Below are 13,645 nucleotides of genomic sequence, written 5' to 3' on the forward strand. Positions count from 1 at the left end.
AATATGCTATATATAATATGCTGATAATATGCTATCTCTATAAAAATAAAGTGCTTTTATTTTTATAGAGATTTTTGTGTGAAATAATTGAACTTTGCACAACTTTGCTTAGATGGGTTTTAAACCTTAAACTATGATCAAAAATAACTCCAAAAAATAAGATTTTTATGGGTAGTATTTAATCGAACATCAGTTTTTATACTTTTTAGCACGTTTAAAAACTGGGTGGAGCAACAAAAATACTTATTGAGCATCTAATCTTTAGCATCTAATAAAGTAAAATATTGTCAACTGTTTTATACTAATCTGGATAGCTATTTAAATAATAAAGCTTCTAAAAACTGTTTGAACTTCATACTTTATAATATGACAAAAGCTAGTGAGCATAAAATAAAACAAAAATAGGCATAACAAATATACTTTATTGTCTTCTATTTATAAAACAAAAAAAAACAAAAAATGCCATTTTTAAAACAGTATTTGAACCACAAAACAAAAAAGAGTGAACATTAAACAAATTATTAAAGCAATTACTAAAAAAAAGAATTACTAAAGCAGGCTTGGATTTTGATAGACGTCCACCCTTTTTTTTTGTCCAATATGGATATTTTTTGCCTCTACAGGCGGAACTGTATATTTTAATCTAATTGCTAGGCCCAGAAGATGTTTGCACATATACATCTTAAAAAACTGTAGACAATTGCAGCTACCATTCATCCAATCATCTTTTTCTTTGGGAATTGTTACTCTTCAAGTGGAAAAAAAAATTCTTTGAATTCGTCAAAAGTTTCCCAAGGTTTTTCAGCCTGAACATCTAATACTTGACCTCCTGGTATATAGACATTGTTCTTCGGGTCAGCATCTAACACCTTTATTTTTTTGTCTAATTTTGCCCTTTGATATGCTTTTGTCCAATCAGGAAGCTTAATAAGCGGAGTAATTGAAAAGGACTCCTCTGTAGTTTTGCAAGACCATTCGTTAACCATCTCCGATGCGATAACCAGAAAACGAGACAAAGGAAATCTTTCGCGTAATGTATTGCTATCTTTTATGGTTCTATTAAACGATTACAGTGCGTTGTTTGTGGCTGGTGATCCTGGGGCAGTACCTAGGTACCAATTGCGATTTTGAGTTAACCACTCTTCGTTGAAGTATTTAATAAAATTAGTTTGGGTTTTCCATTTCCTCATAAAAAGCTGTGATGCGCTAGTAAAATGTGCAGGAGAAGTAACGGACTGTAAAGCATCAATGTGTTGTAATATATTCTTTCGGGCGTTTTTGTCTGAGCAAGTTTGTTCAACCCTGGTTTGCATTTTTGTTTTTGCATGTGCCCAACACATTCTCACAATGGGTTCAGGACCAAAGACTTCTGTAAAAGCATTTTGGATGCTCTTTGCGGCATCACAAACTAATACCGACGGTTGTAGAGAATGTCCGTATACAAACAAAACCTGTTCTTTTAAACTATTAAATAACATGGTAAAATCTTCCTGACGCTCGTTTGTCGAAACTCCGAGACATATCGGATGAAATTTTATGTTTATCTGTAGTTACTACAACTAATACCGGGAACCCTTGCCAAATCAACTTGTATGTCGCATCAGCATGGATAATATTTGCATGACGTTCTGCTAACCCCAGTAAATGTTTTGTAGACAATGCAAAGCGAAAGGACATTGGTTCATCCTCGAATATATAATAAGAAAGTACAAACACTTGGTGTATGTCCTCGGGAACTGCTGTATGATTTAATATCCATCGCTCCAGTTCTCCTAGACTTATAGTTGAGGAACCGTATTTAACACGTCTACGACTTGATAGATAATTGTTCAATTGTTTCATTAATGGTAATTTTACTCCCTCCATCTTACTAAGACTTTTTTAAAATAGCTGTAGGCTTCAAATGTAAATCAAATAGTTTGTTTATTTCTGTCTTAACTTCCTGACTTATTCCGTAATCAGAACGAATTCCAATCGACTCGTGGTTATGGGCAGCCTCTACACGATAGAGCAAAACAGCATTTGATGTAGCTTCAAACAGTAAATAAATTTGTGCCGCACACTGAAGGCCAATACGTTTTACTTTGTTACAGCGATAAAACCTTTTCTTTCCTTCTTCAGTCATATGTGTTATTAAAATAGACCAAGTATTTTCTGCACGAACAACTTCCTCCGCTTCTTTAACACATGCAAATTTTCTTCCAAAGAGCCACTGCTTACTCTCGCCACGCTTTTTTTTTGTTTCTAATTCTTCAATCTCCGAATCACTGTCCGAACGATATGAAGGAATTTCTATTTCATTCTCCATTTAAATATTGTCATCAGAACTATTCCCGGGTAAAACAGTATCGAGTTCCATGATTATTTAATGTTTAAAACGAATAAAACGGTGCATAAAACAACTGTTTATACTACTGAAATCTTATATACACCATAACCAATAAACGTATATGGGAATCCCAAACGCAGTTAACTGTCGCTCCAGTATAAACGCACGTTGCCGGATTTTTTGTAATTCATTAACGAAAGCTGTTGCCGAATGCAAAATAAAAACTTTTAAGAAAAAAAATTGATGATTATATAATATTTTACTTGAAATGAATTTGAAAATTAGATGCTCATTTAGAGTTTTTGAAGTTTAGTTGGTATTTTGGTAAACTGGTTTTGAAAATTAGAAGCTCATTTAGATTTTTTGTAAGCTTTGTGTATTTTTTGGTGCCTGCTTTTGTTGGCAGATTAAAAATATAATGATGCCTTAAGTTTGTTCACCGATAAATTTATTTGATATACAAAATATAAAAGTTGCCATGTTAGTTAAAATAGTTACCGCATTTTGTTGTACATAACATTAGGAATTAAAGTATTGTTCATATGAAGTTGCATATTTTGTCGAGCTAAGTCTTTGTCTGGACCAAAAAACATCACAGCTGATTTGGATGGATTAAGTTTTAATTTATTATTGTGAGAATATGTGTAAGTAGATTCGAGACGTTCATTTAGAATTATAGCAGTCATTGATTTTAGTTTAGTATAGTCGAAAAATATTAAGCTAGACGTTTTACCACTATTGGCTGCACAAATTATGTCATCTAGTATTTTAATTAGTACTGAGGCCGTGCTATAGTTCTTTCGAAAACCTGACTGAGTGTCCGGTAGTAAATCATTTTGTTGCAAATATTCTAGTACCTGTGAATATATTATTTTCTCAAACAGTTTTGGTACAACTGGCAACAAAACAGCAAATGGGTCTTAATTCCGAGATGCAACTAAAATTAGACTCTTTGGGAAGTGGTAATATAACAGCAGTTTTCCATGTTATTGGAAAAGATGATGTACTTAAACATTGCTTAAAAATATGGGTCAAAAAAGGCGTTCTAACAAGAGCACAAAGCTTTATCATTTGGAGAGAAATACCATCGGACCCAAAAGCATTAGACTTGAGCTGCTTAACTGTATTAACAATATCAAAGTCGCTAATTCGTTAAAAAGAGAAACTGCTTAATGTGGTTTTATTTGTTAGAAAACTTTATAAAACATCTTTACTGACAGGCAGAACCATTTTCGCAACTGAATCTATAAAAAAATCGTTTATTTTGTTTGCATTTTTAAGGTATTTGAAATATCACTAATATTTCTTTTTTTATTATAGATGCTCATCTGATATAAGGAATTCTACATCGATTTTGAATTTTTAGTCTGAGCTACATAATTCAAATAGGCTTTCTTTTCATTTCTCACGGCCTGTGTAAATAAATTTCTCACCTCCAAGTAGGCATTTCAATCAGACAAAGCTTTAGTTTTTTTATACTTAACTAAAAGATTATTGCGATGTTTTTTCATAATTCGCATTAAAACTGATAACCTAAAAATTCAAACTTACCAGGCAAAATCGGCTGCTTCAAAGCGGGTTTCGAATGTCCACTTAAATTATTCTCGTCCACAGAAACCAACGTGGTATCCCTTAAGTTTCCCACAGGATCTATCCATAAACAGGTTAAATTATACTGCTTGGAAATCTTAACTGGATTAAATTTATAAGCGAGTACTGGTTCTGAAAACGGACTTAACAGCCTCAGAAAGTTTCTGCTCATCTGCTCTTTCTGATCGTAATCGCTGCTTACTAGCATGTAAGATAAATGGTCCAATAAAGGGCTGCTTTTTACCGCTACTAAAAGTTTACTTATGGGTTTTACAGCAACCTCGATATCTTTATATAAAAATAACGTCGATCTGTAGATGTCGCTGCGGTGGTAGGTGTGAACTTGCAACAGTGGACTAAGGGCGGTGAAAGGGCAAGAGTTTGGCAAGGTTTTAGCTGTGTGTCGGGCAATGCTGTTCGAAAATGTCGTTAAAGCATCGTCGAATGGCACTCCGAGGTCTTTGTGGTGGTAAATATTTTGCCAGTAGGAATTTAGATTAGCGACCTGCAATTTTACAGAGTAGTTATATACAGTGCAAGTCTGTAACTTGGAATAAATTCGATACTAAATAAACGGACGCGTGTTCGGAAAAACGCTCGGACACGTCAATTGAGATTTTAAGTTGCGCATTTTTTACAATAATTTTTTTTATACAGGGTGTGCCATGTAGGGAGGGCTAATACCAACTTTCTTATTTAAAATGGGACATCCTATATGTTATTATATTTTTGGATTCTGCACAAAATTCCAAACATTTTGATGTATGCCATACCTTTATTCACTTGTTTTTAAGTTTTGATGTTTTATTTTAAAAATGTTTTAAATTCAAAAAATATGCTTTTCAGTAAACAGTTTTTTTTCGTAATGTATTTTATGTAATGTCCTATAAAAATGTGGCATTTTTATAATTTTGGCATTTTATAAATTTTAACATTGCTGCCTTTACTGTCAGATAATTAGATTTAAGTTTCTTTAATTTTTTTTAAGAAATGGGCTATTTAAGTGAAAAGCAGATGATCGAAATCTTAATGATGATTCTGTACGGAGATAGAACAAGAACTCAAAATGAAGTTTTGCATTTATTCAGACAGAAGTATCCTGATTTACCACCCATATCTCAAAGTGCTATAAGCAAGATTGAAAAACAGTTTCGGGAAAAATGGTCACGTAAGAACAATAACTAATTCTCGTCGATCTGCGCTTATTGAAGACACCAAAATTAATGTTTTATATGAGGCAGGTAGCGCACGAATTGGAAGTGAGCTAGTCTTCAGTAGTAAGGGTTCTTGAAGCAGAAAAATTTCATCCCTATAAACTAACAATTCTCCAGGAACTCAATAAAGAGGATGCAGACAGAAGAATTGAATTTTTTGAACAATTTATGGAATTAATGCAGAATAATAAACTTATTACAGAAAACATTCTCCTTTCCGATGAGTCGACATTTATGCTGAACGGAGAAGTAAATCGTCAAAATTATAATAAATATAATAAGGCAAGAGTGTTGAAACATTTCTTCAGAATGCATAAAAAACGTTTAAAACGAATTTGTAGTACGTTTAGGGCATTGCCAAATAGTAAATGGTTTACATTTTGAACACTTATTAAAGAAAAAGCTTTAAAAGGACCCTCTTTAAGTTTATGAAATACGTTTTCTTTAACGCCCTCTATCTTAAAAACAATCGAATAAAGGTATGGCATGTGATAAATGTTTGGAATTTTATGGAGAATCCAAAAATATAATAACATATAGGGTGTCGCATTTAAAATAAGAAAGTTGGTATTAGCCCTGCCTACATGGCACACCCTGTATAAAAACTTTTTATTGTAAAAAATGCAACATACAATCTCAATTGACGAATCTCAGTCATACCAAGTAATTTGTGTCAGTTGAGTCTATTTCGTTCCGTGTTTTTCGCAGAAATTCAGAAGAATCAGTAATCAATAATTAGTAAAATTTACAACAATTATAAATCTCAACCTGCTTAACCACATTTTTAAATCAGTTTTTTCGAAAAAGTTTTAGTTTAATAGTACTCGAGATTTAACGCGAAAACAACAGAGAACAATAGCCTAAATAAATCGCATTCCAAAAATATTAAATTTATTCAGTGTGTACGGCGCGAGACATTGTGGACCTTGCCCGGATTTCCGGCTCGAAAGTACTGTAGTCCGGTAAAATCAGCGTGTTCAATTGCATGTTCTGGACTCACAAGTCATACATAAACTGAATAATCATTTTTATTGTAATGAATGTAGAGTCTCAACACAGCAAGAAGTAAGAAGATCAATGGACCTTACCAGGGCTGATACTCGTGAATCCAAGGATGACGGCTAATGGTCATACGTGCGGAAATACACAAGGATGTCGCTTCAGAAGGGCTTTATACCAATGTCTTCCTGGCCTACAATTGGTAAATAGATTTGCTCTTTTGAACATTTTTATTAAAGCTTGAACGCTATTTAAAAGTTAATCTTTTGTCACTGGAAATCATCTTTCAGCTAGGTGAAATATCCATTGTTGCAACAATATTTCTTCTTCTGTTACAATATAGATTGGGGACCCATTTTTCTAGGTATTGGAGTTTTCCCTTTAATTTTGTCACTCAATGTTGTTCGGCGAACGTTAAATCTTTCAGCTGCTCGCTTAATGGAAAAACTATTTTTTACAGCAACGATAGGTTTGATCAGATTTTCTTTCTCTCTTAACGAGAGAATAATTAAATCTTATAGCCATTTCTACAAAGAACCAAAATTTTTCAGCCCTCTATACCAGTATTCGTCACCTTGACTTTATTCATTTGTAAGTATTGTATTTAGCAGAAAATTGTTTAAAGAATACTGAGTTACAGTAATATACAAATACAACAAATATAAATACAAATAATATATTTTATTTGTCAGTTTTATAATCAAGTTACATTTTTGTGTTCACTTATTTTATTATGACAAATAGGAGTGTCTCTCGATTAAAAGAACCGTTTGCTTGCACCATCAGTAAACTGTAGTACAAGTGAGATAACCCTTTTAAAGACCTTAAACAACTATTTACATTCCAGTTGCTATACATTTTAAATATTTATGAGCCAAAATTAAAACAACCTATACAGGGTGTTTCAGAACTATGGGATCAACTTCTGGGGGTTGTTCAGTGCAACAGAAGAATCCATTTGAGTATAGGAACCCAGTCCGGAAATGCGTCACTACGCCACTACGCGTTAAAATTTATAAAAAACATTAATCATTAATTACCTAAATAAGATCTGCTGCATTTATTTTTACCTTTTGTACATGATACCATAACAACAATTGTTTAAAATCAACGCTTATCATTGTCAATTCTCAATGTCATGTTTAAAAATTTTATAGCTTACAATTTTTAAACATTTATTGCTAATGGAAAACTTTACCAATCAAGAATTGGCGGATATGCATTTGGCATACGGAGCAACAAACTGCAATGCACGAGCAGCATCGTGGTTGTATCATGAACGTTATCCCGAACGACAGCATCCTGGATACAAAAAGTTTATTGCGGTTCATCGACGGCTCGCTGAGACAGGCATGTTTAAGACCAAGATGCATGATACTGGTGTTGCTCGAACCGTAAGAACGGTGGAATTTGAAGAAGAGGTGCTTCAGCGAGTTGCCGATGAACCATCAAATAGCACACGTGACGTCGCTAAGAATATAAATACGAGTAACGCTTCTGTCTGGCGGCTACTACACGAGCAACAACTCCATCCTTATCACTTCCAGAAAGTTCAAGGTATGACTGCAGCCGATTATCATCCTAGAGTTCAATTTTGTCGATGGCTTCTGGATCACATCATTGCACAACCAAATTTTTTATGATATGTTTTGTGGACCGATGAAGCCTCTTTCACAAGAGACGGTATTTTTAATAGTAGGAATAGCCATGTTTGGGACGAAGAAAATCCTTATCCAATTTTTCCAAGAAAACATCAGAATCGTTGGTCTGTCAACGTATGGGCAGGCATTGTTGATGATTATTTAATTGGGCCATACCTTCTACCGGAACGATTAACAGGACCTATTTATCTGCGTTTCTTGGAGGTAGTTCTCCCAGAACTCCTTGAAAATGTTCCACTAAACGTTAGACAGCAAATGTGGTTTCAGCATGATGGAGCGCCGGCTCACTTTGCTGTACAAGTACGCGAGTATTTGGCTCAGCGGTTTTGGCACCGTTGGATTGCCAGAGGTGGAGTAGTTTCTTGGCGTCCTAGGTCACCCGATTTTACGTCGCTCGATTTTTTCTTGTGGGGACATGTAAAGTCTTTAGTCTACGAAACTCCAGTAGAATCAGAGCTAGACTTAATTGGACGAATAATAGCAGCATTTGAAATCATTCAAAACGAGGATCAAATTTTTAGTGTAGTCCGCCGAAATAATGTGCGGCGTTTAAATCGGTGTATTGAGGTTGGCGGAAGACATTTTGAACAATTGTTGTGATGGTATCATATACAAAAGGTAAAAACATATGCATCAGATCCTAGTTAGGTAATTAATATTTTTTCTAAATTTAAACGCGTCTTAGGGCCTTAGTGGCGTAGTGACACATTTCCGGACATAGGTTCCTATACTCAAATGGATTCTACTGTTGCACTGAACAACCCCTAACAAACTTCTAGTTCCCATAGTTCTGAAACACCCTGTATTTGAATAGGAATGTAAAAACATAAATAAAATCAAGAAAAACCACTAAGAAAATTATGAATAAAAAAATGATTGAAAGAAATGAAGTTATATACCCTTAATAAGGGGAATGGGAATATCAGCTTAGATAGGGAGGCAGCGCTGATGCGAGAAGGGAGACCGGCATGCAGAGAAATGCAGATGAACGGGCGAAACTAGTCGGAGACACGTAAAACTGTTTTTTTTTGTAAGTACATATAAGAAAAAACAAAATAAATTGTTTACTCTACTAATCACTTGTTTAAAAAAGCTTTGGAGAGGTAATTCCTTTAGTTCTTGGGAAAGACTGTTCCATATCTGAACAGCAACAAATTTAAAAGAACGCCTAAAAGCTGCTGATCTGTGGATAGGCACAATAAAATCGTTATTTCGAGTTGCATGAGAATGGACAAATTCTCGAAGCTGGTGTCTTAAATATGCCGGTTGTCCTCTTTTTATGACTCTGTATACAAACATGTGCATGTGCAGTAGTATTCTATTATTCATATCATATTAAGAATTTGATTAGCGTTAAGATACGGTGTTATGTGATGTCTATATGAAATGTTATATGCCAATCTCATGCAGGAATTTTGAAGTTTTTGAATAGCCTTTTTGGTACTTACAGATAAGGAATCTCCATAAATTACGTTCCCATAATCGAACAAAGACAAAACCAGACTTTCGCAAAGTGGATATTTCTGTTTTGGGGTGAGAAATGTTTTTTTTTTATAAAGCTGCCTTAATCTTAGATATGCAGCTTTAATTTTGTTTCCACCATGAGATTCAAAACCCATGGATTGGTTGAAAATTTTTTTTGAAAAAGTTTTTTGCTTCTGATACTATTGGGATTTGTGTATCATTTATTCGAATAGAATGGTATTTTTTATATTTTTCCTTAATAAATTATTTGCCGACATTATCAGAATTTTTGATTTAGTGGCATTTAACTTAAGGTTATGATTCTCTGCCCAAGCATTTAGGTTTAATAAGTCTAAATTAAGTTTTTCTTGCACTGTATTTAAATTTTCGCAGCTCACAGGTATGTATATTTGGGAGTCATCAACATATTGTTGTCATCTCGAGTACTTTATTGTTTCCTGCATATCTGACACATATATTGAAAAAATTAGGGGTGAGAGTATCGAGCCCTGGGGTACTCCTCGATTACAGGGCATAAACGTGGAGACTTTGTTTTCAGAGACCTGATTAAGGACCACACAACTCTGTCGATTATGTAGATAATCTTTAAAAAAATTGATACCCTCAAGTGACACACCAAAAAATTCTAATTTTGCTAATAATAATTCGTGATTTATGGTATCGAAGGCTTTACTGAAGTCCAGTAATGCCATACAAGTAGGACGATTTTGTTCCTCGTTAATTATTAGGTCGTTTAATATGTTTACTAAAGCCGTCGAAGTGCTCAAATGTTTCCTAAATCCAGATTGGCAAACCGGAATTATATTAAAAGATTCGGCAAAACTAAATATCTGGCTATAAATACGTTTCTCAATGACCTTAGATATAGCTGGCAGTATACTTATTGGTCTTAAATCTGAAATTTCCTTTGGCTCTACTATCTTAGCTATAGGCTTTATGATTGCCTTTTTCCATATATTATGGATATTTTTGTTGTAAAATGCATTCGTTAATAATATTGACCAATGGATTTAAGCAAAACGGCAGACATAATTTTATATCTTTAATCGACAACTGGTCTATTCCTTTTCCGCTGGCACCTTCAAATATTTAACTGAAATTGGTAAACTACCTAACATTATTGAAAAAAAACACACATTTAAAGAGTTTTAAAGAAAACAACTACAAAAACCTTCTTTACAAAGTACTTACTTGGCCATTAAAAATATCGTACTCGCTTAACTTATACCTTAAGCACTTTGACACTAACGTGGTATTTTACTACAGCCTGTCATAGTAAGACTGTGTCACGATTAATGGCGAAATCCCAGTTCTTTGTATGTTACCAGATTAGGCAATAAATAGTTTTCCTGAATAAATGCCGAAAGAATTAATGCAACGTAAATGATCATTGCCTTAATAAAAAGAAAAATAGGTGCGACGTGACGAACACTGGGACAGTAACGAACACTGGTGTAATTACCTTAGTGACATTTTGTCCCTTACGTCGCGGGGCACTCTGTATACGGGTTATTTTAGGTAATTAAGGATTTTTCAGGCAGTTTTTTCTATGGATTAAGAACATGCAAAAACAATTTTTATGTAACTGATTTGAGTCATTCTTCAGTCAACAAACTGGAAACGATACTTCTGCAAACGTTTTTAAATAATTTGAAAGAACTAAATTGTTTCCCTATACTAAACAAGAAAACAGAAAGAAAAAAATGCTAAATTCTGAAAAGTTGCTCTACTTTTTGCGCTATTATTTATTTACCTGTTTCGAAGGGGTGTCTAAATTATGCAGCCACAGTTCCAGCTGTAATATAACTGCTTGGTTAACGATAGCCTCAAATTTTCTGGCAAAATACAATGGCCTGAAAAAGAAACTGTCAAATATGAAGACAAACTAGAAAAAAAAATATTTCGACTTGCCTAGTCTGGGTGTTTAATATTTTGGTCCAATCATCGGAAGTAAAATCATTCGGGCTACATCCGCACCAATCGACGATATGTTTATACTGACACTTACACCCCAATTTCCGTTTCCAGTTGGTGACGTGTAGATTATTATCGATATAAGTATCGCAGAATTTGGAATTTCTTAGAACGGTATGAAAGAAACTCTCGGCTGGGAGTAAAGTGTGTCGGAACACTTGCACCAAACCTAATATATAAGTTTGGGATTCAATTAATAAAGGGAAGTTAAATTAAAGTAGCATACTTCACGGAAATATCTACATGCTCGGCATATGTTTACATATACAGGGTTAGGAAAAAATTACCAGAACGGTCGATTTTTTCAAAATATACCTCCTATCAAAAAATAGAGAGAGAAAAACAAGGGAAATGGTTTTAAACACCCAAATACATTATTGCGATAATTTGTATCATTGTCAGTTAGTAAATAGAGGTCATTTTTAACACTCATTAAAAAAATAGAGCCCTTTTGCCATGATTTGTTATACTTTTTTTTAAGTTAACTTAATAAATTTTATCTTGAAATCTATTTTGTAATTGATCAATTGTAGCAAAGTAACGAACTTAGGACTTTTAACACAGGAACTTTAACACATAGTTAATAAAAATGTTTAAAATTTAATCGACAATCAAAATAAGTAAAAATATACAGGATGTTCGGTTTAAAAAAATCATTCTTTATAACTTTGTGGGCGACGCTGTATTTCTTAATTTATCACCGTTATGTAGATTTTAAACATCCCTAAATTTTTTACATAAGACGTTTTTTGATATCCCTGTATATTTTAATAAAAATCGACCGTTCTAGTAATTTTTCCCAATCCTGTATGACCGATGGTTCGTTAGCCGTATACAGGGTGTCTACTATAAAAACCGCCAAACTTTAAGAGGTGATTCAACAAGTCATTTGCAACAAAAAAATCGTATAACATTTTTTCGAAAAGTGGTAAGTTCTGTTCTGTTTGTTTTTTTTTTCATATAAACAAGAATATCTCGGTTATTCTTACCACCACATATAATTTAGATATACCATCTGAAAGAGAATTAAATTTCCTATAAGATGGGTATATTTAAGCTTTTGAGTAATTTTTTATACCGGGTGTTATCAGAAGTTAAATGTAACATTTGGAAAATGTGTAAAATTAGTAGTATCTTCTTCGTTGTCGTTTTTCTAAAATTTGGTAAATAGGGACATGTTTTTTTTTTCAGAAAAACTACTGCATTTAATATGCTTTCCAATGATATACTTACTTTTGTGACAGCTATTTGTTTTCACAGCAATATCATGGGCAAAAGAAAAAAAACCACAAAAATTGACAATTTTCAAATTTTATATTCCTTGATTGACCGAAATTAAAAAATCAAAATTTCATTAAACAAACCTAAAATTATAACAATTGTTCAAAATGTCTTCCCTCTTGTTCAATACATTTGATGCATCTTCTTCTGACACTATCAACAACCCGTTCAAGTTCAACGCGTTTTTGTCGCATTTCATTGCAACACACACTAATTCAATTAATTACTTCGTCTCAAGTATTAATGTTACTACTATAAACATTAGATTTTAATGTGCCCCAGACATAAAAGTCAAGGGGCGTAAGGTCAGGGCTTCTGGGCGGCCATCTTACCGGACCGTATCTTCCGATCCATTTCTCCCCAAAGCATTGATTCGAGGAATTTTGCACAATTCTGCCATTATGGGCTGGGCATCCGTCCATTTGAAACCAAAGTTCCTGTCTAGCGACTAAGGGGATTTCTTCCAGAAAGTCAACGAGGTCATTATTTAATAAATTTGAAAACTCATTGGAATTGAGCCGATCAGGAAGTATTACAGGCCCGAAAAGGCGACCTCTCATTAATCCTATCCATACGTTAACCCTTATCTCATGCTGAAAATGTGAAACAATAGTCGCATGAGGGTTTCCTGTATGCCATATATGGTTATTTCGTAAATTCATTATTCCGGCTCTTGTAAATGTTGCTTCATCTGTCCAATATTTTATCTGTTCCCCACTCTTGCAACTTATTTAAGTACCACCTACAGAATTGAAGCCTCACCTCACCATCCACTGGCAATAAATCCTGAACTTTTTTCAAATGAAACGGATGCAAATTATTTTTTTAAGAACTCTATGTACAGTGGAATGGTGAATCCTTAATGCAGCATCAATGCGGCGAATACTTCTAGATCTATAACAGCTCTTATAATCGCAGGTTCTTGTCTCCAGCGTTGACCATTTTGACCACCTTCTCTAATCCGCAAACCTCGAAAGGAACCAGTTTCCCCACAGCGTCTGAACACTGCAAATGTACTTCTATGGGGTTGCCGTCTATTAGGAAAACGAGGCGCATGCTCGCTTGCTGCCTCCCGCGAGTTTCCATTTGCGACACCGTAAGTAAATAAGATG

General features: G+C 34.0%; 1 protein-coding gene across 1 annotated transcript in view; it reads right to left on the reverse strand.

Annotated features, from left to right (window-relative positions):
* The window catches only part of LOC126739400 (xylosyltransferase oxt), a 52,804-nt gene that overhangs the window by 17,029 nt on the left and 22,130 nt on the right, over nucleotides 1–13,645 (reverse strand). Inside the window, exons 6-8 of the mRNA XM_050445067.1 lie at nucleotides 11,190–11,421; nucleotides 11,032–11,131; nucleotides 3,881–4,424 (exon numbers count right to left, since the gene is read on the reverse strand). Of these exons, the coding sequence (XP_050301024.1) occupies nucleotides 3,881–4,424; nucleotides 11,032–11,131; nucleotides 11,190–11,421 (876 nt within the window). The remainder of the gene's footprint in view (nucleotides 1–3,880; nucleotides 4,425–11,031; nucleotides 11,132–11,189; nucleotides 11,422–13,645) is intronic.

This window comes from Anthonomus grandis, chromosome 8 (assembly GCF_022605725.1).
Source record: "Anthonomus grandis grandis chromosome 8, icAntGran1.3, whole genome shotgun sequence".
NCBI lineage: Eukaryota > Metazoa > Arthropoda > Insecta > Coleoptera > Curculionidae > Anthonomus > Anthonomus grandis.